Genomic DNA, 26602 nt, shown 5'->3' with positions numbered 1-26602 from the left:
GGTTTTGAAGATGTCCGGATGCAGCATCCATTCGTGGGCATCCGTGGTAGTCCTGCTTAATATGTCTGCTAGAGTGTTTTCTTTTCCTGGTACAAAGATTGCTTGTAACTGAATGTTGTAACTCAGGGCCACATTCCAGAGGTCCAGGGCCATCCGGCATAGAGGGTACGAATGTGTGCCTCCCTGCTTGTTGATGTACCACATAACTGTGGTGTTGTCTGTCCTTATCATCAATTGGCCTTGTCGAAGAAATGGTTTGAAAGTCTGAATTGCCAGTTTTACTGCCAGCATTTCCTTTAGGTTTATGTGTAGGTGCAGCTGCTCTTGAGTCCATAAACCCTGTATGCATTTGTTCATCATGTGGGCCCCCCAACCGAGGTCTGAGGCGTCTGTTGTGATGGTTTGGCTTGGTTGAGTGCTGTGAAAGGGCAATCCTTCGTTTGATTGACAGGCCTGAGCCCACCATTGGAATTCTTGCTTCAGGCATGGAATTATTGGAATTTGAGTTTCTAGGCTGTGCTTGTGCTGAGACCATAAATTCCTTAGGTACCACTGTAACTCTCTCATATGCAGTCTGGCATGTGGGACCAATATTATGCAGGATGCCATGAAGCCCAATGCTTGTAGGACTTTTCTTGCTGTTAGATGGTTTTGTTTTGTTAATGCCAAGAAGTAGAGAGGGAGTTGCTCCTGTTTTTCTACTGTTAGGAATGCCATTTGTTTGGATGTGTCCAGCTCCGCACCCAAAAAGGTTATCTTTTGGGATGGTATCAGCCTTGACTTTTTTATACTGACTGTGTATCCCAGGGCTTGTAGAAGGTAAATGACTCTTTTCAAGTCTTCTGCTAGCTTGTTTTTGTTGTCCGCTTGTATTAGGCAGTCGTCCAGGTAAGGGTAGATTTGGATCCCCTGAAGCCTGCAATGAGCGATTACTGATGCCAGGCATTTCGTGAACACTCTGGGCGCAGTAGATAAGCCAAAGGGCAATGCTGAGAATTGATAATGCTCTGATCCTGCAAGAAATCTGAGGTATCTTCTGCAATTTGGTCATATGGGGACGTGCAGGTATGCCTCCTTGAGATCTAGAGTTACCAGCCAAGACTCCTTGCCCAGCAGGGGAAGAAGCTGCTGTAGGGTCAGCATTTTGAATTTTGGAACAATGAAAAATGTGTTTAAAGCGGACAGATCGAGAATAGGTCTCCATTTGCCTTCTTTCCTTGGTACTAGGAAGAGTCTGGAGTAAAAGCCCTTTCCTTGCTCCATATGTGGTACCTTTTCCACAGCTCTCACCTTTAATAATTGTTTTACTTGTTGTAGAGCTTCTGCCTTTTGATTTGGAGGTAGGTTTGGCATTCCTCTCTTTCCTGGTAGAGTATGGAAATGAAACCTGTAACCTTGGTCTATTGTCTGCAAAATCCACTTGTCTCTTGTGATGTAATGCCAGTTCTTTGTAAATAAAGCTAGCTTCCCGCCTAAGGGTGCTTCTAGCTGTTCCCTGGTAGGCGGTGCCAGAGTCAAGTCACTGTGATTGTCCTGTAGTAGTGGTGGTGGCTGTGTCTGTGCCTCGCTGGTTGTTACCCTGCCACTGGCGTCCCCTGTAGGCACCTCTGGATTGGTTTCTGCCTCTTGAACGCCTATTCCTGCCTCTCTGTGCTTTGGAGGAGTCTGGAAAGGACCAGTTCTTGGAGGGCCAATTCCTGCTAAACCTTGGAGGTTGGACCTGTAAGAAATCCTTCACTGTTTGGACAGATTTTGCCTTCTCTTCCATCTTCTTCAGCACCTGTTGTGCAGGAGAGCCAAACAAATTGACCTTGTCCATGGGAGCATCTAATAGTTTTGATTGGACATGGTCTGGTAAGGCCTGCTCTTTTAACCATGCATGCCTTCTGATAACTGTGCCAGTCATGGCTGATCTAAAGGAAGCCTCCAGTGCATCACAGCCGCATTTTAAAGAATGGTTACTAACTTGCTGAATGTTATGTACCATTTCCTGAACATATTTCTTGTCTAAAGGCTCAGAGGACAGTTTTTTGGTTAACTGGTCTAGCATAAATTCTTGATACTGGATCATATGAAATTGGCAGTTCAAGGCCCTAGCTGACAGAGTAGCAGAAGTGTAAACTTTTTTACCCCATCTCTAAGGACCTGGATTCCCTTTCAGAGGGAGGGATTTTGGCAGAGGTAGATGCTACAGCCTTAGGCCCCTGGGAGATAGTCTCGGGATCTGCAAAAGGAGCCTTGTATAAATGGTGATGTGTGTCCGGGACCCTGTAGAACCTATCGGGCTTAGCAGGGGCCGGAGGTAATGAATCAGGAGCAGTACAAGCATCATTAAATGCATCATCTACAACAGACAGAACTGGAGGTATAGCTAAAGGCCTATGTTGTGGTAAATGCAAAAAGGTTCTAAGCCTTTTTCTGGAGTCTGAAAAATCTTGGCCCTGCCACTGAAATTGTTCTCTCATAGCATGCAAGGTTTCCCCAAAGGAAAATTCCTCAAGTGGAGAGGCAGAAGGGATGGACTCTTCAGCATCAGAGTCCAGGAGACTCTGGAGGGTTTGTATTATCTGAATCATCAGAGGAATCATCTGTGGAAACTGGCTCAGGGGGCTCTGCTCTAGGCCTCTTCTCTGGAGGTGGGTGAGAGGCCCTGTCTGGGAGAGGTTGGGATCCCCGGATTAAAGAAATGAGATCCTCTGCTAAAGTAAGCATTTGGGAACTGGAGCTAGGCCTGTTGAGAGGGGGTCTTAACAGGCACAGATTTAGAAGCTTTAGCTGCTTTAGCCCTGGCAAAGGCCTTAATGGACATGGCTGCAGGAGGCCTAGCAGCTCCACGTGCAGGGGTTGAAATATCCAAGGGAATAGTGTCAGATAATTCCTGAGAAACCACAACTGCAGGTTGGATTTCAGAAGCCGATTCCACCAGGTTGGAAGAGGCCTCGGTAGAGGGTAAGCTTTCGGCTGAAGGAAGAACCGCTTGCTCGGTTTCAGCCGAAACTGAGACACTCGCGGTTGTCTTAACCGCGGTTTCGGCCGAAACTGCGGACCGCGAGTGTCGGTCCTTTTCCTTGCGTTTTTTGGATATTTGCGAAGTCGGAGGATCCGACGGCATAATATAAGCAAAATCAGAGCCGAAAAACTGCTCAGCAAATTCCGACCGACGTCTAAGCGTCCATCGGTTAAAAGAAGCACAGGCTAGACAAGCTGCTACGTCGTGGTCTGGGCCTAAACAAGGTAAGCAGTAAGAGTGGAAATCTTTATGAGGTATTTGTTTCCCACAAGTTAAACAGTTATTAACTTTTTCTGACATCGGCTGAGGCAAGAAAGAGTCCCCAACGGGGTACTTAGCTTTTTAGAAGTCTTCGGTAGTAGTAGAAGTATTCGGTAGTAGTAATCTCTGGTTCTGACCGACCGGCACTTGCGAACAGCTTCTGCTTCGGGCGCCACGCGGCAAGAAAGACTGAGGAATATGGCGTCGGCTGATGCCTTTATACCCGAGTAACTGCAGCAATGACGTCGGGTGAAGTGCGACACCAGCCGAAGCCAGACCCAGACTTTGGAATCCGGCTGACCGAAGGGCTGCCTGACGACAGGACAACCCATTTGTAAGGACTGCAGATGCATCCTTGAAGGACATCTTGTTTGGTTTCGACATTTTGGGAGGCGGTTCTGAGGCACCGGATGGCATCGGGGAATGCCTCTTGGAAGGTTTGGCCTTTTATTTTTTAGATCCATGCGATTTGGAGGAGGAAGATGAACTGGCCAAGTCTTCCTCAAAGCAAGACTTACGGAGATCTTTTAATATTAGTTTATTCTTCCACTCCTGTAAGACCCTGGCACTGAAAGAATGGCAAAACAAACGATGATCTTCGTGTTTCACTGCTGCAGTCATTACATTTGGGTTATCCTGCTGGCAGGTTGCCATCAGTCGGCCCGAATTCCAAAGTCTTGGGTCCTGTGCCGGCTGCTGTCGCCCCTTCCCTGACATCAGGTCGTCATGGGTATAAATGAAGTGGCCGACACCATTTTCTTCAGTCTTTCTTGCCGAGTGGTGACCGAAGCAGAAGCAGTTTGCAAGTGCCAGTCGGCCAACTCCTGAGATTTTCGCGTTCGAGTTTCAGATCTGAAGTCTTCAATAAAGCTAAGTACCCCGTTGGGGAAACTTTTTTCTTGCTCCAGACCGATGTCAGAAAAAGTAAACTGTATTTCTTGTGGAAAGCAAATACCTCATAAGGACTTTCATTCTTACTGTATTCCTTGCCTAGGCCCTGATCACAACGTTTCTGGTTGTCGGTTATGTGCTAGATTTAACCAAAGCACTATTAAGCGTCGGTATGATTTTGCTTTAAACTATTTTGGATGCTGGTTTAATTATCCAGAAATGTCGTATGATAGCCATCCGATTACCGGAATTCACAAAAAACACAAATAAAAGGAGAGAGATAAACAACCGAGGCCCAAAACAGACGAAGCTTCTCCTAAGCCAGTTCTCAGTGAGGCACTTTCGAAGCCCTGACACTCGCTACTTTAGAGTCGCAGGCCGCTACTGACTCCCACGTGGCGTTGGCTATGCCACTGGAAACTCAAGGTATTGGAGCCTCGGACACTATTCCCTCAGATGGGTCCAGAGCTGCTGAGCAGGCACCAGCTTCTGAGGGTGTATTCAGACCTAAACATCTTTACATTAAACCGATTTCAGCTTCAAAGGCAAAGACTAAAGCACCTTCTAATGCAAAGAAACAAACTCGAGCCACGTGAACAGGCCTCTATGCCAAAAAACAGATGCTCAAAATGGCTGAAGATTTGATTAGCTTGATCAGGGGTTCCCACCCCCTCCTGGTAAGAGGCCTACGCAAGAGACTGACTATGAATCTTCAGATCAGGTTTCTATTTCTTCTGATTCCTCTTCTGATCAGGAATATTCTCTTCCCCCCTATGAGGATTCTGATGCTGAAGAATCTATACCCTTCAGCTTCTCCTCCAGAGGACTATTCTTTTGGGGAAACCTTGTATACCCCATGAGGGAGCATTTCCACTGGGAGAGCCAAGATTTTTCAGAATCTAAAAAGAGGCTCAGGGACTTCATTTTACTACCTCAACATAGGCCTCTAGCCATTCCACCTGTGTTAGACATTGTAGATGATGTGTTTTCGGAATCTAGTCTGATATCTGACTCCTTACCTCCAGCTCCTGACAGATATTACAGGGTTCCTGACTCTCATAAATTCCTTTTTAAAAACCTTGCTGCAGACCCAGAAACTATTTCACAGGGTCCCAGAGTTAAGGCTTCCGCTGCAAAAAACCCTACCCCTCTGACAGAGATTCTGGGGCACTGGATAGATGGGTTAAAAAGGTTTACACATCTGCTACCTTGGCTATCAGGGCCTTAAACTGTCAGTTTCATATGCTCAAATATCAGCAACATGTCATGATTTGCTTAAACAGAAAATGTTGTTAAACTCTGAATGTGCGTAAAACAAGGAAATGCAGGATTTATTGCATGCAACTGAACAAGTTGGAAAACATACTTTGCAATATGGTTTTGATTCTTTGGAGGCCTCCTGCAGGGCCGCAGTTACAGGTTCTGTAATTAGGAGGCATGCTTGGTTAAAGGAACAAAATCTGCCTGATTATGTCAAAGTTAAATTATTAGATGCACCTTTACAACATGATACTTATTTGGTGTTAAGGCAAAAGAGGTGTTAAAGAAAATGGAGAACAAAGCTAAATCTATGCAAAGACTTGGTCCTTTCCGTGTCAGACCTCAAAGGGGCAGATCCAGATGCCCTAGAGGCAGATCCCAGGCACAAGGTTCATACAGGTCAAAGCAATGGGGTGCTTCTACCTCCAAAGTTGGAGACGACAAATCACAACCATACAGTAAACAGTCCCAATGACTTCCCCCTGCCTGCACCAAGCACTTCTCTCCTGCAGCACCCTTAGGGGGAAAATTAGCACTTTTTTCTCAAAATTGGCACATTATAACATAGGACAAGTGGGTTCTAAATTTAGTGTCACAAGGCTACAAGTTCCACTTCCATACCCTGCCAAAGGCAAACGGCTGGCCAGATCTGCCAAAAAATCAATGGGCAGAGGTACAAAAACAAGTCTCATCCCTTATGGCCATGGGGGCCATTCAACAAGTACCAGAGCAAGAGCAGGGACAAGGATTTTACTCAAGGCTGTTCTTGGTACCCAGAAAGGACAAAGCCTGGAGACCAATACTGGACCTATCTATTCTGAACACATTCCTGGATATACCAAAATTCAAAATGTTGACTTTGCAGCAGCTTCTGCCCATGCTGGGCAAGAATGGTTGGCTCGTAACTTTAGACCTAAAAGAGGCATACCTACATGTCCCAGGCAATCATGCAGAAGATACCTCAGATTCAAGACTGGCTCAAGGCATTACCAATTCTCTGCACTGCCCTTTGGCTTATCTACTGCACCCATGGTCTTTACAAAGTGCCTGGCACCAGTAATTGCATTCTGCAGACAAAGAGGAATACAAATATATCCTTACTTGGACGACTGTCTAATTCAAGCAGAGAGCAAGGACATTCTTCTACATCTGTTTTGTGAAGAGACTTCTAACATGCTTAGGGTACACAATCAACGAAAAGAAATCAAAACTAGTACCATCTCAAGAGATAATATTCCTGGGTGCAAGCTTAAATACAACTGCCCAGATGGCTTATCTCACACCAGACAAACAAAGGCAACTGACTATTTCAAACTGTTGGCAACAAAGGCCCAGTTATCTGCAAGAAAAATTCTGCAGGCTTTGGGCTTCATGGCATCCAGCATCCTACTAATTCCACATGCAAGACTGCATATGAGGAAACTTCAATGGTACCTAAAAAGTGTTTGGATTCAACATTGCCACAGCCTGGAAACAATGGTTACTCTCATTCCCTGCCTGCAACAGGAGTTTCGATGGTGGGTCAAGGCTTGTCACCAGAACAAGGGACAGCCATTCACATTACCCCCAGCCGGGCAGGCACTAACGACAGATGCATCAGATTATGCCTAGGGGGCCCACATGGCAGGAAGATGCATTCAGGGCACATGGTCTTCAAACCAAATGCATCTACATATCAATCAAAAAGAGATGCTAGCTGTTCAAAATGCCCTGACAGCCTTCAAGGACCTACTTCATCCGGCACAACTACTGTTAAAGACAGACAACACCACGGTCATGTTGTATATAAACAAGCAGGGGGGGGCACACATTCTTACCCCCTTTGCAGACTAGCCATGGCTTTGTGGGACACAGCATTGACTTACAAAGTGCATCTGCAGGAACAATTCCTGCCAGGAAAGGAAAATACTCTGGCAGACGAACTAAGCAGAAACCTCAAGGATCCCCACGAGTGGCAGCTGGATCCACAAGTCTTCAGCATGATACCAAGGAAATGGGGATACCCGGACATAGATCTATTTGCCTCCCCTCAACTACCAACTAAAAAGATTCTGTACAAGGACTTATCACAGGCAAGCATGGAAAGTGGATGCCCCATCTTTCAGCTGGAAAAAGCTATCAGTATATGCCTTTCCTCCACTGCCTCTCTTCCCCAAGGTACTCCTAAAGGTCAGACAGGAGAAGCCAAAGATGATACTGATTGCCCCAGACTGGCCCCGCCAGTACTGGTATCCAATCCTAAGGAACTTATCTCAATGCCCAACTTGGACCTTACCTCAAATACCTCATCTACTGTCCCAGCAAAACAATCAGATCCTGCACAGCCAACTCAGGACCTTAAACCTGGCAACATGGCAGATAATGTAGTCATACAAAACACACCTCTCAGTAAAGCTGTGATGGAGGTCATTTTGGAAGCCAGAAGGCCTAGTACTAGAAAATCATATGCTGGAAAATGGAAAAGATTCTGTACTTGGAACCAGACACAAGGAACTGATACAGCTGTCCCAAATATTCCTCAGATTTTGCAATACTTAACTGAGATGCTGGACAAAGGCCTATCTTTTTCATCAATTAAAATTCATGCCTCTGCCACTTCGGCTCATTACAATACAGAGCCACCAAATCTGTTCTCATCCCTTATTAAGGCAGTGCCTCAGAGGAGCCAAAAATTTATGGCCTCCAAGGAGACCACCAATACCTGCATGGGACCTCAACTATGTCCTGGAAAAACTCACCCTGCCTCCTTTTCAGCCAGCTGCTACTGCTGATATAAAGTTTTTATCTTGGAAAACAGCTCTGCTCCTAGCAATAACTTCTGCAAGACGAGTTTCAGAGCTACAGGCACTGATGGGCTGTGGAACCTTTTATCATTTTTTATCCAGACAGGGTTTTCTCTGAGGACAAACCCAACATTTATGCCTAAGGTGGTGTCCAGTGTGGCTCGGGAGAGAGAATTCTGCATTCTTTGGACGTACACAGACAGCTTAGATTCTACTTGGACAGAACCAATGTTTTCAGGAAGACAGAGCAATTACTAGTGGCATATGCTGCAGGATCACAAGGAAAGGCCATCTTCAAAGCAGACTATTTCAAAGTGGATAGGACACTGCATTATTTTCTGCTATTCACAGCATGGCAAGCTAGTGCCTAAGGGCATTAGGCCACATTCAACCAGAGCTGCAGCCACTTCAGCAGCCTTCCTCAGGGGAGTACCAACCAAAAACATTTTAGAGGCTGCTACTTGGAGTTCAGTACACACCTTTACAAAGCACTATCATCTGCCACTCTACACTAAATCCAGGGCAGGCTTTGCCACTGCAGTTCTGCAGGGTCTCATAGCCGCTCCTAATGCTGTTTAGCTCCAGCCCCCCAACCATAGCTTTGGGACTCTACCCAAATGTAATGATTGCAACAGTGAAACACGAAGAACATAGTACAGTTGTGTACACTTACCATAAATGTAGATGTTCGAGTGTATTCACTGTTGCAGTCCAGGTTATCCACCCGCCATCCCCCTTTTTTCTGCTGGAACTTATCTTTCCTTCTCTGATTTATACAACCTAAGTGGTGTATTTGCTTGTAGATGAAGGTAAAGTTTATATTGGTGCATGTAGTTACATATATATAAATTTTGGCTACCTTTTAGGGGGCACCCGACATCTGGGGCAATAAAAATTGAATAAAATGGCATCTGCCACTTCTTTTATACCCCTGACGACCTGACGTCAGGGAAGGGGCGACAGCAGCCAACGCAGGACCCAAGACTTTGGAATTCAGGCTGACTGAGGGCAACCTGCCAGCAGGATAACCCAAATGTAATGACTGTAACAGTGAATACACTCAAACATCTACATTTATGGTTAGTGTACACAACTGTACTTTTCTTGTAAATGGATGGCTCTGAAGCAATACACACACAGTTACTGTGGCCATCGGTAATAGACATCTTCTGCGAGCATTTCACACATTTCTTAAACCCCGACAGTTTATGATCTTTTGCCTCTTTAGACATGGTACTGAGATGCAGCAAAAAGACACAAGCTAAACACACAGAGGACTAGGTCCTCTAACTTAAACGGGCCTAGCCCTTACCACACTAACAATCACACAACCACGAGGAATAGGTCCCTCCAACTCAAAAGGTTCTAGCCCTGGGTAGAGAGGAGAGAGAGAAACCTAGGCCCTCTAACTCAAACGGGCCTAAACTTATGAACTACCAAATTGTCTAAGCTAATCTAGCAGAGTAAATAACAATTAGGGGCAAAACGCCTGTCAAATAGAACAAACTGGCACACAGGATATGAAGGAGAAAAACAAGGCCATCAGCCAACCAGTTCTCAACAATAATTCACTAAATAGAAGAAAAAAAAGGTACTTCAGCAAGACTAAAACTACTCTAAAAAAGGTACTTCAGCAAGACTAAAACTACTCTAACGATAATAAAAGACTAGCAAAGGCTATATAACTTGAAAAGTTAAGCTGTAATATAGAAAAAAAACAAAATGTGTTGAACTTGGCCACGGCCAAGAAGAAGCACATCCGAACTCCTCGAAGCGGCAAATGAGATCTGGGGATTACACTGGTGCAACAAAGGATATCTACCTAGCCACGAGCCAACTAGAAGACTTTGAGCTTGCTAATAGGCCGAGAACCCATGTGTAAGAATGAAGGCGAGATAGGACTACAGAACATCAATTACTACACATGTATTTAAACAGGCCATCTTCCTTTGCTAGCAAAGCAATGTAACATTTTACAAAAATGAGCTATGGTATAGGGGTACGTCTGCAACTCAATGAAAAAGGAAACAAGACATCTCTTGTATGAATTATTGACAGTCTCTGTAAATGTATTTTCCTCCACCAGAGAAGTGTGCTCACCTGATGAGCTCGACAGATCAAGTCTAGATCATGTCTGTTAAGAAATTTGCTAACCACATCTGCTCCAAAAGTGAACGACACTCCTCGGTCATTCTCACCCCAACCTTGTACATCCTTATCAGGATCAGACCATAGCAAGTCACAAAGCAAACCTTTGAGGGAAAAAACAAAACAGAAAACATATTAAAAATCCTGTAGCAAGTCAAACGGCAAACCTGTATCAAGAAGGAAATCATTAAAAAAATTACATGCATTTAGCAGATGTGGAAGTGCTTGTTCACTTAAGCTGGTCTTTGAGAGTGAATTGAAGGTGTAATGCCTCCTTAAGTAACCTTTACCTTAACAATTCCTTCAGTCTACATTTCTGCACTCCAGATCAGAAAAGCCTCCGAGACCTCATGTGTCAGGTTTACAAAGGTACTCTGGTTCCATATTATCATGGAGCTTCAGCAAGCACATTCACAAAACAGATAAAGGCACAAAAAGTACAGTTGTGTACACATCATAAATGTAGATGTTGAGTGTATTCACTGTTGCAGTCATCACACTTGGGTTATCTGCCTGCAGGTAGCCCTCAGTCGGCCTGAATACCAGAGTCTTGGGATTTCTGTATCGGAAGCTGTCACCTCTTCCATGAGGTCAGGGGGTATAAAAAGTACAGTTTTGTACCTACCATAAATGTAGATGTTCGAGTGCTAATACAGCTGCAGTCATAACAGATGGGTTTTCCTGCCATCAGGCGGGTCCTCGGTCGGCCGAATTCCAAAGTCTAGGTCCAGCGTCGGTTGTCGTCGCTTCTTCCCTGACATCAGTGCGACAGGGGTATAAAGGAACTAGCAGACGCCATTTTCTTCAGTTTTTCTTGCCCCAGATGTCAGGTGCCCCCAGAAGGAAGGCAATAATAAATTTGTGTGATAATGCAGTGCTATATAATCAAAATACAGTAGTTGCAAGCAAATACATCATAAATGAAAACCCCAATCAGGTTATATGCGGATGTGTTAGCCTATAGGCCTGTCCCAAGAGGGGAAGGAGGGTGGGAAACCTGGACTGCAGCTGTATTAGCACTCTAACATCTACATTTATGGTAGGTACAAAAAGTACAGTTTTGTACCTACCATAAATGTAGATGTCCGAACTGGATAGCATCTGCAGTCATAACAAGTGGGTTGTCCTGTCGTCAGGCAGCCCTTCAGTCGGCCGGATTCCAAAGTCCGGGTCCGGCTTCGGCTGATGTCGCACTCCGCCCGACGTCATCACTGTTGGTCTTCGGGTATAAAGGCATCAGCCGACGCCATTTTCCTCAGTGTTTCTTGCCCCAGATGCCAGTAGCCCTCTTGCAGGCTAAAATTTGGATAGATGCCAATGTTTCCAAATAGATAGAGGTAAACACAACAATAAGCATGTATGTACATATACACAAACAAATACACCATAAAAGACTCCCCAACAGCTAGCTATTAGAAGGGTAAACACCCTAGGAGTACCACAGAGGGATGGAGGGAGGTAATCCTGACTGCAGATGCTATCCAGTTCGGACATCTACATTTATGGTAGGTACAAAACTGTACTATGTCCTTCATGGATGCATCTGCAGTCATAACAAGTGGGTAGAATACCATAGCCAACTAGGGAGGAGGATAAAAATAGATTATGGTGTGTTTAGGATCCCTTGCAGTACAGCAGTGGCAAACCCTGCTCGGGATCTGGAATATAGAGGCAAATTATAATGCTTGGCAAATGTATGCACGGAGGTCCAAGTAGCCGCCTCAATAATGTCTTTGGTTGCCACTCCTCGTAAGAAGGCTGTGGTAGTGGCTGTTGCCCTTGTAGAATGAGGTCTTATGTTCTGTGGAATTGGTTTCCCATGGAAGGAGTAACAGAATCGTATGCAATTTCCTATCCATTTGGAGATTGTCTGTTTGGAAATAGCTTTTCCTTCCCTTCCTGTTGCATAGGCTACAAAAGTTGGTCAGTCTTTCTGCTATTTTTGTTCTGTCCAAGTAGTAGCGTAGCTGTCTATGTACATCCAAGGTATGCAGTATTCTTTCCCCTCTGTTTTGTGGGTTGGGAAAGAAGGTAGGTAGGTGGATTGCCTGGTTTAAAGACAGTCTGGATACCACCTTAGGCATAAATGTAGGATTAGTCCTCATGGACACTCTATCTTGGTGGAAGATTAGGAAGGGTTGCACTGCCATTAAGGCCTGTAGTTCTGAAACCCTCCTTGCTGAAGTAATTGCCAGTAGGAAAGCAGTTTTCCATGACAGGTGTTGTAGGTCTGCTGTTGCTGCTGGTTCAAAGGGTGCTAGTGTCAACTTTTCTAGCACAAAGTTTAAATCCCAAGCTGGTAATGGTGGTTTCCTTGGAGGTTTTACATTCTTGATTCCTCTGAGGAATTGCCTGAGCAAAGGGTGCGAAAAAACAGGTGTATCCAAGCTGTATTCTGCTGAAATAGCTGATGCATGTATCTTGATGGAGGAGTAGGACAGGCCTGAATGAAGAAGTTCGGCCAGATACTCCAGAATGTTAGGCATATCTATGTTTGACATCTTTTCCTCTTTCCGTACTCCAGATGACAAACCTTTTCCATTTTCCAGCATAGTTCCTTCTTGTTGAAGGTCTGCGTGCTTCAAGAATAATGTCTTTAACTCTTTGGGAGAGTTCTGGAATAGCTGCTGTTATGTGATGTTCCATGCAGTCAGTTGCAAGGTTTTTAGGTTTGGATGTATGATGCTGTAGTTGTTCTGCGTTAACATCAAGGGCATCAGGGAATTGTCCACATATTGTTCGAGACATGCTCCTCAGTAGTGGGTAGCAGTGTTGTCGTGGCCAGTTTGGAGCTATCAGGATTAACCTTGGACGCTCTTCCTTGATTTTCAGTAGTACCTTGTGTATCAAAGGAAGAGGCGGGAATGCATATGCTGTTAGGCCTTTCCAGTTGAAAGAGAGCGAATCCACTTTCCATGCCAATGGGTGGAATGTCCTTGTGCAGAATTTTTTGAGCTGGTGATTGAGAGGTGATGCGAATAGGTCTATCTGTGGCATTCCCCATTTCTTTGAGATGGTCTTGAAGATGTCCGGGTGAAGCTTCCATTCGTGGGCATCCGAAGTGGTTCTGCTTAATACGTCTGCTAGGGTATTGTCTTTCCCTGGTACAAATATTGCCTGTAACTGGATGTTGTAGCTGAGTGCCAGGGTCCACAGCTCCAAGGTCATTCTGCATAGAGGGTATGAATGAGTGCCTCCCTGTTTGTTGATGTACCACATGACTGTGGTGTTGTCTGTCCTTATCATCAACTGGCCCTCTGAGAAATGGTTTGAACTTTTGGATTGCCAGTTTTACTGCCAGCATTTCTTTTAGGTTGATGTGCAGTTGAAGTTGATCCTGTGTCCACAATCCTTGCACGCATTTGTCCAGCATGTGGGCCCCCATCCTAGGTCTGAAGCGTCTGTTGTGATGGTCTGGCTTGCTTGACATCTGCGAAAGGGTAGGCCTGGGTTTGACTGGCATGCCTGAGCCCACCATAGGAACTCCTGTTTTAAGCATGGAATTAGTGGGATTTCTGTTTCTAGACTGTGTCTGTGTTGGGACCATAAATTCTTTAGGTACCACTGTAGTTTTCTCATATGTAGTCTGGCAAATGGAACCAAGATTATGCATGATGCCATGTAGCCCAAGGCCTGCAGTACTTTTCTTGCTGTTAACTTGTTCAGTTTTGTTAGTGCCAAGAAGTATAGAGGGAGTTCTTTTGTTTTTCTGTAGTCAGGAATGCCATTTGTTTTACTGTGTCCAATTCAGCCCAAGAATGTCCTTGTTTGGGATGGTATCAGCCTTGACTTTTGTAAATTGACTGTGTATCCCAGTGCTTGTAGCAAGTAAATGACCCTTTGTAAATCTGTTGTCAGCTTGCTTTTGTTGTCCCCTTGTAGCAGGCAGTCGTCCAGGTATGGGTAAATTTGAATTCCCTGAAGTCTGCAATGGCGATTACTGATGCCAGGCATTTCGTGAATACTCTGGGCGCAGTAGATAAGCCAAAAGGCAATGCTGAGAATTGATAGTGCTCTGATCCTGCAAGAAATCTGAGGTATCTTCTGCAGATTGGTCGAATGGGGACGTGCAGGTATGCCTCCTTGAGATCTAGAGTTACCAGCCAAGACTCCTTGCCCAGCATGGGAAGAAGTTGCTGTAGGGTCAGCATTTTGAATTTTGGGACAATGATGTATGTATTTAAGGTGGACAGGTCGAGAATTGGTCTCCAACTTTTCCCTTTCTTGGAACTAGGAATAGTCTGGAGTAGAACCCCTTTCCTTGCTCTGCTGTTGGCACTCTTTCCACAGCTCTCATGTTTGCTAACTCCATTATCTGGTAGAGCCTCTGTTTTTGATTTGGAGGTAGATTTGGCATTCCTCTTTTGACTGGAAAAGTGTGGAAGTGAAACCGTAACCTTGATCTATGGTTTGTAAAATCCACTTGTCCTTTGTTATGTAGTGCCAGTTCTTTGAAAATAAGGTTAACTTTCCGCCTAGAGGAGCTGCTATTTGTTCCCTGGTAGGCGGATTTAGGTTAAGTCACTGTGGTTGTGTTGATGTAGTGGCAGTGGCTGTGTCTGTGCCTCTGTTGTTACCTTGCCACTGTCTTCCTCTGTAGGCACCTCCTCTGGATTGGTTTCTGCCTCTGGAACGTCTATTCCTGCCCCTTTGAAATTTTGTGGAGTCAGGAAAGGACCAATTTTTGGCAGGCCAGTTCCTGCTAAACCTTGGGGGTTGAACCTGCAAGAAATCTTTAACAGTTTGAACAGATTTTGCCTTTTCTTCCATTTTCTTCATAACCTGCTGGGCAGATGTACCAAACAAACTTGTCTTGCCAATAGGAGCATCTAGCAACTTAGCTTTAACATGATCCGGTAAAGCTTGTTCCTTTAGCCATGCATGCCTTCTTATCACTGTGCCTGTCATGGCTGATCTAAATGAAGCCTCCAGTGCATCATAGCCACATTTTAAGGAATGGTTGCTAACCTGTTGTATGTTATTTAACATCTCTAATACATATTTCTTATCAAGAGATTCATCAGTGGTTAGTTTTTTAGTTAACTGATCCAGCATAAACTCTTGGTATTGTATCATGTGAAACTGACAGTTTAAAGCTCTAGCTGAGAGAGTAGCTGAAGTGTAGACCTTTTTACCCCATCTGTCTAATGACCTTGCTTCCCTTTCAGAAGGAATAGGGTTTTAGCTGTGGTCATGCTACTGCCTTGGGGCCCTGGGATATAGTTTCTGGGTCTGCAAGTGGAGCCTTGTAAAGGTGGTGATGAGTATCTGGCACCCTGTAAAATCTGTCTGGTTTGGCAGGGGCTGGGGTAAAGAATCTGGAGCGGAGCAAACATCATTGAAAGCATCATCCACCACAGAGAGAACAGGGGGTATAGCTAAGGGCCTGTGCTGTGGGAGGTGCAGAAAAGTCCTAAGTCTTTTCTGGAGTCTGAAAAATCCTGTTGCTGCCATTGGAACTGTTCTCGCATGGCATGCAAGGTTTCCCCAAAGGAGAATTCTTCTGGTGGGGAAGCAGCTGGGATGGATTCTTCAGCATCAGAATCTTCAAAATTGGAGAAGGGAGCCTCTGGCTGGTCAGTTATGTCTGATTCATCAGCAGAATCAGAGGACACTGGCTCGGGGCTCTGCCCTAGGTCTCTTCTCTGGGGGCTGAGAGGCCCTGTCTGGGTGAGATTGAGATCCTCTAATTAAAGAAATTAAATCTTCTGCCAAAGTAAGCATTTGAGAACTAGAAGAGGGCCTGGATGTGGGTGGTTTAACAGGCACTGTTTTAGTAGTCTTGGCTGCTTTAGCCCTGGCGAAGGCCTTAATGGACATGGCTGCTGGAGGCCTAGCAGCACCACGTGCTGGGGTAGAAACATCCAAGGGATGGTGTCTGATAAGTCAACCACCGTAGTGGGTAAAATTTGTGAAGTCGTTTCAAGAGTTGTAGCAGGGGCCTCGGTTGTAGGAATAGGTTCAGCTGTACTTTGTTCAGTTTTCTCGGTTTCGGCGAAACCGAGACACTCATGTTTGCTTGACCATGGTTTCGCCGAAACCGCGGACCGCTAGTGTCGGTCTTTATCTTTGCGTTTTTTGCTAGATTGGGTAGTCGGAGGATCCGACGGCATAATGTACGCAAAATCAGAACCGAAAAACTGTTCTGCAAACTCCGACCGGCGCCTAAGCGTTCGTCGGTTGAAAGGAGCACAGGCGAGCAGGCTGCTACGTCGTGGGCTGGGCCTAAACAAGGCAGACAGTAAGAGTGGAAATCTTTATGAGGTATTTGTTTCCCACAGTTTAAACAATTGTTAACTTTTTCTGACATCGGCTGAGGCAAGAAAGAGTCCCCAACGGGGTACTTAGCTTTAGAAGTCTTCGTAGTATTCGGTAGAAGTAATCTCTGGATCCGACCGACCGGCACTTGCGAACAGCTTCTGCTTCGGGCGCCACGCAGCAAGAAAGACTGAGGAAAATGGCGTCGGCTGATGCCTTTATACCCGAAGACCAACAGTGATGACGTCGGGTGGAGTGCGACATCAGCCGAAGCCGGACCCGGACTTTGGAATCCGGCCGACTGAAGGGCTGCCTGACGACAGGACAACCCACTTGTTATGACTGCAGATGCATCCATGAAGGACATCTGTACTATGTTCATCGTGCATACAGCTGCAGTCATAACAGATGGGTAAAAATCCCAAAGCTAAGAAGGGGTGGTAGGCACTAGTTGGAACTAGGAGGAGCCAAAATGCCCTGCAAGACTGCAGTGGCAAAGCCTGCTCTAGATTTGGAGTATAATGGAAGGTTGTAGTGCTTGGAGAAGGTATGCACAGAACTCCAAGTGGCTGCTTCCAAAATATCCTTGGTAGAAACTCCTCTGAGGAAGGCTGCAGAGGTGGCTGTGGCCCTGGTGGAATGAGTTCTAATGCCTGTAGGAACAGTTTTGCCATGAAAGGAGTAGCAAAAGCGAATGCAGTGGGCTATCCATTTTGAGACTGTCTGTTTGGAAATTGGCTTCCCTTGAGCTCCTACCGCATAGGCCACAGAGAGCTGTTCTGATTTTCTGAAAGGCTTTGTTCTGCCCAAATAATAACGCAGCAGTCTGTGGATGTCCAAGGAATGTAGTTATCTCTCCCCTTTGTTTTGAGGATTAGGATAAAAAGTAGGTAAATGTATGGCCTGATTTAAAGCTACCCTGGATACCACTTTAGGCATAAAGGACGGGTTGGTTTCATAAGGAAACTCTGTCCTGATGGAAGATAAAAGGCTGGACAGCCATGAGAGCCTGTAGTTCTGAAACTCTACGAGCTGAGGTGATAGCCAGAAGGAAAGCTGTTTTCCAGGACAAATATTGCAAATCTGATGAGGCAGCTGGGCTCAAAGGGAGGTAAGGTCAATTTTTCCAGAATGAAATTAAGATCCCAAGCAGGTATTGGTTGTTTCCTTGGAGGCCTTAAATTCTTAGCCCCTCTGAGGAACTGTCTTAAGACAGGGTGAGAGAATAAAGGTGGATCAGTGTTGTATTCTGCAGAAATGGCTGAGGCATGTATTTTAATGGAGGAGAAAGAAAGTCCACTGCTTAGCAGTTCAGCCAAATATTGTAGTATTTGAGGTAAAGTCAGTTTTCCTGGATCCTGGCCCTTTTTCTCATTCCAGACACAAAAACGTTTCCATTTTGTGGAGTAAGCTTTTCTAGTTGATAGTCTTCTGGCCTCCAAAATGACATCCTGCACCTCCTTGGAGAGTAGGGCCTATTGTGATGCTAAGGAATCTTCCATGCGGCAAGATTGAGTGTTTTTAGCTGGCTGTGAAGAGGTTTGAAACTGTGCTGAGTCAGAAGAAGAGGCATTAGAGGCAGGGTCCATGGTGGAGAATGCGTCAGGCTCCTCAGGAGTGGGTACCAGTGTTGCCTTGGCCAGTCCGGAGCAATGAGAATCATCTTTGGTCTGTCTGCTTTGGTCTTTAATAGAACTTTGGGCAGCAGAGGAAGAGGAGGGAAGGCATAAACTGTCATTGATGTCCAACTGAAAGAAAGAGCGTCCACTCTCCAGGCCTTTGTATGGAAGATCCTTGAGCAGAATTTTGTCAATTGATGATTCTTGTGGGAGGCAAAGAGATCTATGTCTGGCCTTCCCCATTCTTGGATTATTTCTGTAAAAACTTTTGGATGCAATTTCCATTCGTGTGGATCTGTCATATTCCTGCTTAGGTTGTCTGCCAGCGTGTTTTCCTTGCCTGGCAAGTACTGTGCTTGTAGTTCCATTTGTAAGTCCATGGCCATGTTCCAAAGTGATATGGCCAGTCTGCATAGGGGGTAAGAATGTGTTCCTCCCTGTTTATGTACCACATAACTGTGGTGTTGTCCATTCTTATCAATAATTGACCTGGTTGTAGAAGGTCCTTGAAAGCTATAATAGCATTTATTACTGCTAGCATTTCTTTTTGATTGATGTGAAGTACGTTTCTTTTTGGGACCATTTGCCCTGAATGCACCGATCTGTCATGTGCGCCCCCCAGGCGTAGTCCGAGGCGTCTGTTGTGATGATTTGATTTGCTTGAGGCTTGCTGAATGGAAGACCTGTGTTTGTTTGACATGCTTGAGCCCACCACAGAAATTCCTTTTGCAGACATGGAATTAGTGGTATTATTGTTTCCAAACTGTGTCTGTGTTGAGACCATATGTTTTTCAGGTACCATTGTAGTTTCCTCATATGCAGCTTTGCACATGGGATTAGTAAGATGCAAGATGCCATGAATCCCAGAGCCTGCAGGATTTTCCTTGCAGTCAGCCTGGTGCAATTTGCAAGTGTTCTGAAGTATTGTATTAGTTGCCCCTGCTTCTCTGGCGTGAGGTAGGCCATCTGGGTGTGTGTGTCCAATTTGGCACCCAGGAAAATTATCTTCCGAGAGGGTATTAGCCTTGATTTTTTTTGGTTGACTGTGTATCCCAGAGATTTCAATAACATTATTACATAAGCCAGATGTTTCAGAAGAATGTGCTTGCTGTCCGCTTGGATCAGGCAGTCGTCCAAATAGGGGTATATTTGTATCCCTTGAAGTCTGCAGTAGGCAATTACTGATGCCAGGCATTTCGTGAATACTCTGGGCGCAGTAGATAAGCCAAAGGGCAATGCAGAGAATTGATAATGAGTTGAACCTGCAAGAAATCTGAGGTACCTTCTGCAATTTTGTCTGATTGGGACATGCAGGTATGCCTCCTTGAGGTCCAATGTTACCAGCCAAGACTCCTTGCCCAGCATGGGAAGAAGTTGCTGTAGAGTGAGCATCTTGAATTTTAGTACGAGTAGAAATGTGTTTAGGATGGATAGATCCAAAATAGGTCTCCAATCTTTTCCCTTCCTTGGGACCAGAAATAGCCTGGAATAAAAACCTTGACCTTGTTCGTGCGTAGGTACCTCTTGAATAGCTTTCATGTTTATGAGATCTGTAATTTGCTTTTGTGCATCTGCCCTTTGTGTGGCAGGTTTGGCATGCCTCTCATTTTTGGAAGGGTGTGAAAATGGAATTTGTAGCCTCTGTTTATAATGTCCAGGATCCATTTGCCCTTTGTGACAACATGCCAATTTTTTGAGAATAATGCCAGCTTTCCTCCTAAGGGGGCTGCCATTTGAAACCTGGTTGGCATGCAAAGGGGAAGTCATTGGGTTTGCTTTCTGAAAGATTGCGAGTTGTCCTCACCACCTCTGTGTAGGAGCTTGCCATTGTCTGCCTCTATACGATCCTTGGGATTGTCCTCTGCCCCTCGGGTGCCTGTATCTGCCTCTTTGGGGTCTGTCTGTGGCAGGAAAGGACCCGTTTCTGGAAGGCCAATTTCTACTAAAACGTGGGGGTTGAACCTGTAGAAATTCTTTCACAGTTTGCATTGATTTAGCCTTTTCCTCCATTTTCCTTAATACCTCCTCAGCATTTGCACCAAATAGTACATCCTTTTGAAGAGGGGCGTCTAGTAATTTAGCTTTGGCATGATCAGGCAAGGCTTGTTCCTTGAGCCAGGCATGCCTACGTATGACTGATCCTGTAACAGCAGCTCTACATGAGGCCTCTAGAGCATCAAAACCACATTGTAAGGTATGCTTACCCACTTGTTCTGCACTATGCATCAAATCCTGCAACTCCTTCAGGTCTGGTTGTTCAGGTTGTGACATTTTACTCTTCAATTGTGATAACAAAAACTGTTGGTATTTTAGCATATGAAACTGACAGTTTAAGGCCCTCATGGATAAGGTAGCAGAGGTATATACCTTTTTTCCACACCTTTCTAAGGATCTGGAATCTCTCTCTGAAGGCAATGGATTTTTGGCAATGGAGGCCTCAACTCCCTTGGGGCCCTGTGAGATGGTTTCTGGGTCAGCAGCATGGCTTTTGTAAAGAAATTGGTGTGAGTCAGGAACCCTGTAGTACCTGTCAGGCTTAACTGGAGCTGGAGGTAAGAGAGTCCGGGTTAAGGCAGGCCTCCGAGTAAACATCATCTAGGATGTCCAAGACAGGAGGAATAGCCAGAGGCCTATGCTGAGGTAACAAGAGAAATTCCCTGAGCCTTTTCTTGGAATCTGAATAATCCTGGCCTTCCCAGTGGAAGTGTTCCCTTAAGGTATGCAAAGTTTCCCCAAATGAGTAATCCTCAGGGGGGGATACAGAAGGGATGGACTCCTCCGCATCAGAGTCTTCAAAAGGGGAGTAAGAATGTTCCTCATCAGAGTGCTCTGAAATAATGGAGCCCTGATCAGAGGAGGGGGAATCTTCCTCCACTCTGGGCCTTTTGTCCGGTGGGGGCTGAGAACCTCTGATTAGAGTAATTAAATCCTCAGCCATTTTAAGCATCTGTTTCTTAGGCATGGGGCCTGGAGATGGGCCCTGTGTAACTGGTCTGTTAGAGTGCATGGTTGCTTTAGACTTTGTGAAAGCCTTGATGGAGAAAGAAGAGGAAGGTCTGAAAACACCTTGAGTGGAGGTGGACCTGTCCACATTCTGAGTTTCAACGCCAAGAGTGGCTTCGGTATCTGTAGTTGGGGTGTGGGTCGAGGAGCCTGCGACCTCGGGCACAGGAGACACCGTCAAAGAAGTGTCATCGGTAATCAGGGGCTGCGTAGGCACCTGAGAACCGGACCACGTGTAGTCGGCTTTGGCGTGGTGTCGGTAGAGGCCGCGGACCTCGTGTGTCGGTCCTTGTCTTTGCGTTTTTTAGACAAAACCGGAGTCGGAGTATCCGACGACATAGTATAGTTAAATGCTTTCCCAAAATAATGCTGGGCGAACTCCGCCCGACGCTTATTAGTGCGTTTGTTGAATGTAGCACAAAGCGACAGACCGAGACGTCGTGGTCTGGGCCTAAACAAGGTATACAGAGGGAATGGAAATCCTTATGCAGTATTTGCTTCCCACAAGAAATACAATTATTAACTTTGTCTGACATCGGTCTGAGGCAAGAAAAGTTTCCCCAACGGGGTACTTAGCTTTTAAGAAGACTTCGGTTTCCAAATTTCGTGATTTCAGGAGCTGGCCGACCGGCACTTGCGAACTGCTTCTGCTTTGGGCACCGCGCAGCAAGAAAGACTGAAGAAAATGGCGTCAGCTGGTTCCTTTATACCACTGTCGCACTGACGTCAGGGAAGAAGCGACGACAACCGACGCCGGACCTAGACTTTGGAATTCGGCCGACCGAGGACCTGCCTGATGGCAGGAGAACCCATCTGTTATGACTGCAGCTGTATGCACGATGAACATCCCCTCATTAGCACACTTGAAGAAAAATCTTGATGATTGGATGGGAGAAAGGAAATTCACCCCGGGGATCACTTCTGTGGCTCTGCTTGACAGGGGCACAGGAAAATAATTTACTTGGGTGGCAAAAGCCAGGGTACCGTTTGGCTAGGCTTATATAGGCCCTAGGGCCAATAGCCTAGTACCTACCTATGAACCTATATCCAGTTTTTTGCATAAAGGGCGAGCTTTCCTCCTAGGGTTGCAAGTACTTGGACATGGTTGGGAAGGATGATTGAGAAGTCCTTGTGAGCTTTTTCCATAAGGGGTGGCTTACCCCTCCCTGTTTTTGAGGTGGGAGCACTTTTTTTTTTTTTAGATCTCTGCATAACCTGAGACTGTAGTCTTGGTGGTCTGTTTCCCCTGGGTTTGGACTGAGAAGACCTGGGAGGGACTGAAAAGGACCAGTTTTTAGAAGGCCAGTTGCTTACTGAATTCTAGGTGGCTGCACCTGTAAGAAATCTGACAGTTTGCATAGATTTTGCTTTTTCCACCATTTTTTTAAGAACTTCTGCTTTTGTGTGAAACGATCCTGATTTAATGGAGCATCTAATAATTTTGCTTTGACATGGTCTGGCAACATTTGTTCCTTCAGCCAAGCATGTCTTCTCAGTACAGACCCAGTGACAGCAGCCCTCCAAGATGCTTCTAAGGCATCAAACCCACACTGCAAGTTATGTTTACTAACTTGGTTTGCAGAATGCATCAACTCTTGTAAATGTTTATTTTCTGCACAACCTGGAAGTAACACAATTTTTTGTTTGATTAGTTTCATAATATGCTGCTGGTACTTCAACATGTGAAACTGGTAATTCATAGCCCTAATAGCAAGAGTTGCAGAGGTATATACCTTCTTACCCAATTTGTCTAAAGCTCTGGAATCCCTGTCTGAAGGGGTAGGGTTTCTGGCTATAGTAGCCTTTATGCCTTTAGGTCCCTGGGAAATGGTCTCTGGATCTGCATTAGGATTCTTAAAGAGAAATTTCCGAGAGTCAGGTACTCTTTAATACCAGCCCCTAGGAAACCTGACTGGTACTAAAGTGTTGGGAGTAAGACTGGATTCCATGAAGACATCTACAATATCCAGGACAGGGGTATGGCTAGAGGCCTGTGCTGAGGCAAATCTAAAAATTCTCTAGAGTCTCTTTTTGAGCTGAGGATAGTCCTGGCATTCCCAGCAGAAGTGCTCTCTTAAGGTATGCAAGGTTTCACCAAAAGAAAAATCTTCTGGAGAAGAGGCAGAGGGAATGGAATCCTCTGCATCTGAATCCTCAAAAGGTGGATAAGGGTATGCCCTGGTAATCAGAATGGTCAGTCATCGGACTCCTGGTCTGTAGATTCAGAAGGAAATTCAATTCTTTGTCTTTTAGCAGGGGAAGGCTGGCTTCCCCTAATTAGAGTAATGAGGTCTTCCGCCATTCTAAGCATTTGTTTATGTGGCAAGGGAGCTTGAGCATTTGCTTTGGTTGTCGATTTTCTAGGCATAGTGTGAACTCTGGGCCTGAGAAACTTGGTAGTTTTAGCTAAAAATGAAGTTGTCGGTTTAATACGAACATCGGTACGTCGGAAAACACCCTAAGAAGCCAGTGCCTGCACAGCAGCTCCAGACCCATCCAAGGTACAGACATCAGCAGGTTCCATAGTCTAAGCATGTCACGGCATAATGGGCACCGAATGGATCTCAGCAGAGGCCTGCGAATCTGTAGAAGAGGGTATCAGGGGCTTCAAAAGTGCCTCAACGAGTACTGGTGGACTGGCGACTAGCTTAACGGAAGTGTCATCGGCAGTTTTGGACTTATGCGGTCTGTCTCTGTCTTTATCCTTACGTTTTTTTTTTTGGAAGATCGGTAGTCTGATGGCTTATCTAAGCCATTTCGGAATACGGAGAACGAGATGAAAGAATTTAGCAACAAAGATAGCCCAACCACGAATGGTTCAGGTGTTAAACAAGGCACAAAACCAACAGCGAGGAACGTCATGGTCTGGGCCTAAACAGATGACGCAGTAAAATTGAAAATCTCTGAGGTACTTGCTTTCCACAGGCAAGACAATTGTTAACTTTTTTGACATCGGTTACAGCAAGAAAAAAGGATCCCCAAACAGGGTACTTCGCTTTAGAAGACTTCAGGTCTGAAACTTGAAAAAACAAATTTTCAGGTAGTGGCCAACTGGCACTTGCAAACTGCTTCGGCTTCAGGCTCCTCCACGGCAAGAAAGACTGATGTAATGGCGTCGGCTGCATGTTTTATACCCCTGACGTCATGGAAGAGGTGACAGCATCTGATGCGGAAATCCCAAGACTCTGGTTTTCGGGCCGACTGAGGGCTACCTGCAGGCAGATAACCCAAGTGTGATGACTGCAACAGTGAAACACTGAGAACATCTTCACCAGTGAAACATTTTTATTGTTTCAAAGAAACATGCTTGAGCAACAGAAAAAAATGCCCAGGAGCTGACTTGAATGGAAGACTGGTGTTGGGAGGTCAAGATGATCCGGAAGAAGCTAAGAGACTATGTTGAATTAGTGACTAAATAAAAAGTACAGTTGTGTACACTTACCATAAATGTAGATGTTAGAGTGTATTCACTGTTGCAGTCATCACACTTGGGTTATCCCTGCCAGGGTAGCCTCTCGGCCGGCCCGAATACTAGAGGCTTAGTATTTCTGCATTGGTTGCTGTTGCTTCAGGACTGACATCAGGTCGTCAGTAGTATAAATAAAGACAGCCGACGCCATTACATCAGTTTTTCTTGCTCTGTCAGGAGCCCCCAAGTGGGAGCCAGGTTATGGTGGAAGAACCCCACCAGTAGAAAGTAAATACCAAAATGTTCCTTGTAAGTAGAGAAAGAGAGAAAAAAAAGAGGGGGATGGAGGGAGGGAAATGAAGACTGCAACAGTGAATACACTAACATCTACATTTATGGCAAGTGTACACAGCTGTTTTATGTTCGTGTTTCACTGTTGCAGTCATCACATTTGGGTTGATTCCCACAGCTGAGAAAAAGGGTGGAGTCAAAGAGACAAGGGACTGGCAAGGATGCCCTGCAAGACTGCAGTGGCAAAGTCTGCCCTGGATTTGGAGAAGATAGGCAGGTGGTAATGCTTGGTGAAAGTGTGAACAGATGTCCAGGTGGGGACTCCTCTGAGGAAAGCTGCAGGGGTGAAGGCTGCTCTGGTGGAGTGAGTCCTGATTCCCCTTAGGGGGAGGTTTTCCGTGTTGCTTGCAACAGAAATGGATGCAGTGTGCTATCCATTTGGAAATTGTTTGTTTGGGGATTTGCCCTCTGCACCTGCAGCAAAGCTAACCAGTAGTTGATCAGACTTGCTGAATTTAGTCCTGTCTAGATAGAATCTGAGCTGTCTGTGCACATCTAGAGAGTGCAGGATCCATTCCCCCTTGCTTTGTGGATTAGGGAAAAAGGTGGGCAAATGATTGGATTGGTTGACAGCCACAATGGACACCACTTTGGGCATGAAGGATGGGTTAGTCCTGAGGGAAACCCTGTCAGCATGGAAGATGATGAAGAGCTCCAAAGCCATGAGTGCTTGTAGCTCAGAGACTCTTCTGGCTGAAGTGATGGCCAGAAGAAAAGCAGTCTTCCAGGAGAGAAATTTTAACTCTGCTGAAGATGCTGGTTCAAAGGGTAGCAAGGTGAGATTTTCCAACACAAAGTTAGGGTCCCATGCTGGAGTGGGTACTCTTCTGGGTGGCCTCAAGTTGCTAGCCCCTTGTTTGATCAGAGGGTGTGAGAAAAGAGGCTGCTCAGTCTGGAAATGAGCAGAGATAGCAGAGGCATGAATTTTAATAGAGGAAAAAGAGACCACTGCGTAGCAGGTCAGCTAGGTAAACCCAGGATGAAGGGTGGGGAGGGCTGTGCCGTATCTGCTCCCTTAGCCTGAATCAAGGTGCAGAACCTTTTCCATTTGTCAGCATAAGACTTTCTAGTGCTAGGGCGTCTGGCCTCACGTATAACATCTAGAAGCTCTTTACTGAGGTTGGCAGACTGATCAGTGATCAGGGAATAAGCCAGGCTGCCAAATTGAGGGTCTGCAATTTGGGATGCATGAATTCTCCTTCACTCTGGGTCAGGAGGGTGGGTGTCTGAGATGTCATGGTGGCAGTGGGGACAGACTGCACAGCAGTGGGTACCACTGCTGGCGAGGCCAGTCTGGAGCAATAAGAATTGTCCTTGGTTTTTCCTCCCTTATTTTCAGCAGTACCCTTGTGATGAGAGGTAGTGGAAGAAATGCATAGACCGACAGATTGACCCAAAGGAAGGATAGAGCACCCCACTTTCCAAGCCATGCAGTGATGCTCCCTGGTGCAGAACTTGCTGAGCTGATGGTTGGTGTGGGAGGCAGAGAGGCCGACCTTCGGGGTGTCCCACTTCTGAGTCATTAGGGTGAAGGTTCTTTAGTCTAGCTGCCACTCGTGTGGGTCCAGGAGATTTCTGCTTAAGTGGTCTGCTAGAGATTTTAGAGAAC

At 45.6% G+C, this 26602-nt stretch overlaps 1 protein-coding gene across 4 annotated transcripts in view; it reads right to left on the bottom strand.

Annotated features, from left to right (window-relative positions):
• The window catches only part of PPP1CB (protein phosphatase 1 catalytic subunit beta), a 1120416-nt gene that overhangs the window by 385046 nt on the left and 708768 nt on the right, over positions 1-26602 (bottom strand). For all 4 annotated transcript variants that reach the window (XM_044059903.1, XM_044059904.1, XM_044059905.1 and 1 more), the window contains exon 6: positions 10306-10457. In XM_044059903.1, coding sequence (XP_043915838.1) covers positions 10306-10457 — 152 coding nt within the window. The remainder of the gene's footprint in view (positions 1-10305; positions 10458-26602) is intronic.

The sequence above is a fragment of the Protopterus annectens genome, chromosome 1.part2 (genome assembly GCF_019279795.1).
Source record: "Protopterus annectens isolate FY-2018-M chromosome 1.part2, PAN1.0, whole genome shotgun sequence".
Classification (NCBI taxonomy): domain Eukaryota; kingdom Metazoa; phylum Chordata; order Ceratodontiformes; family Protopteridae; genus Protopterus; species Protopterus annectens.
The sequence above is the reverse complement of the archived record's forward strand: the minus strand, read 5'-3'. Positions and strand labels throughout refer to the sequence as shown.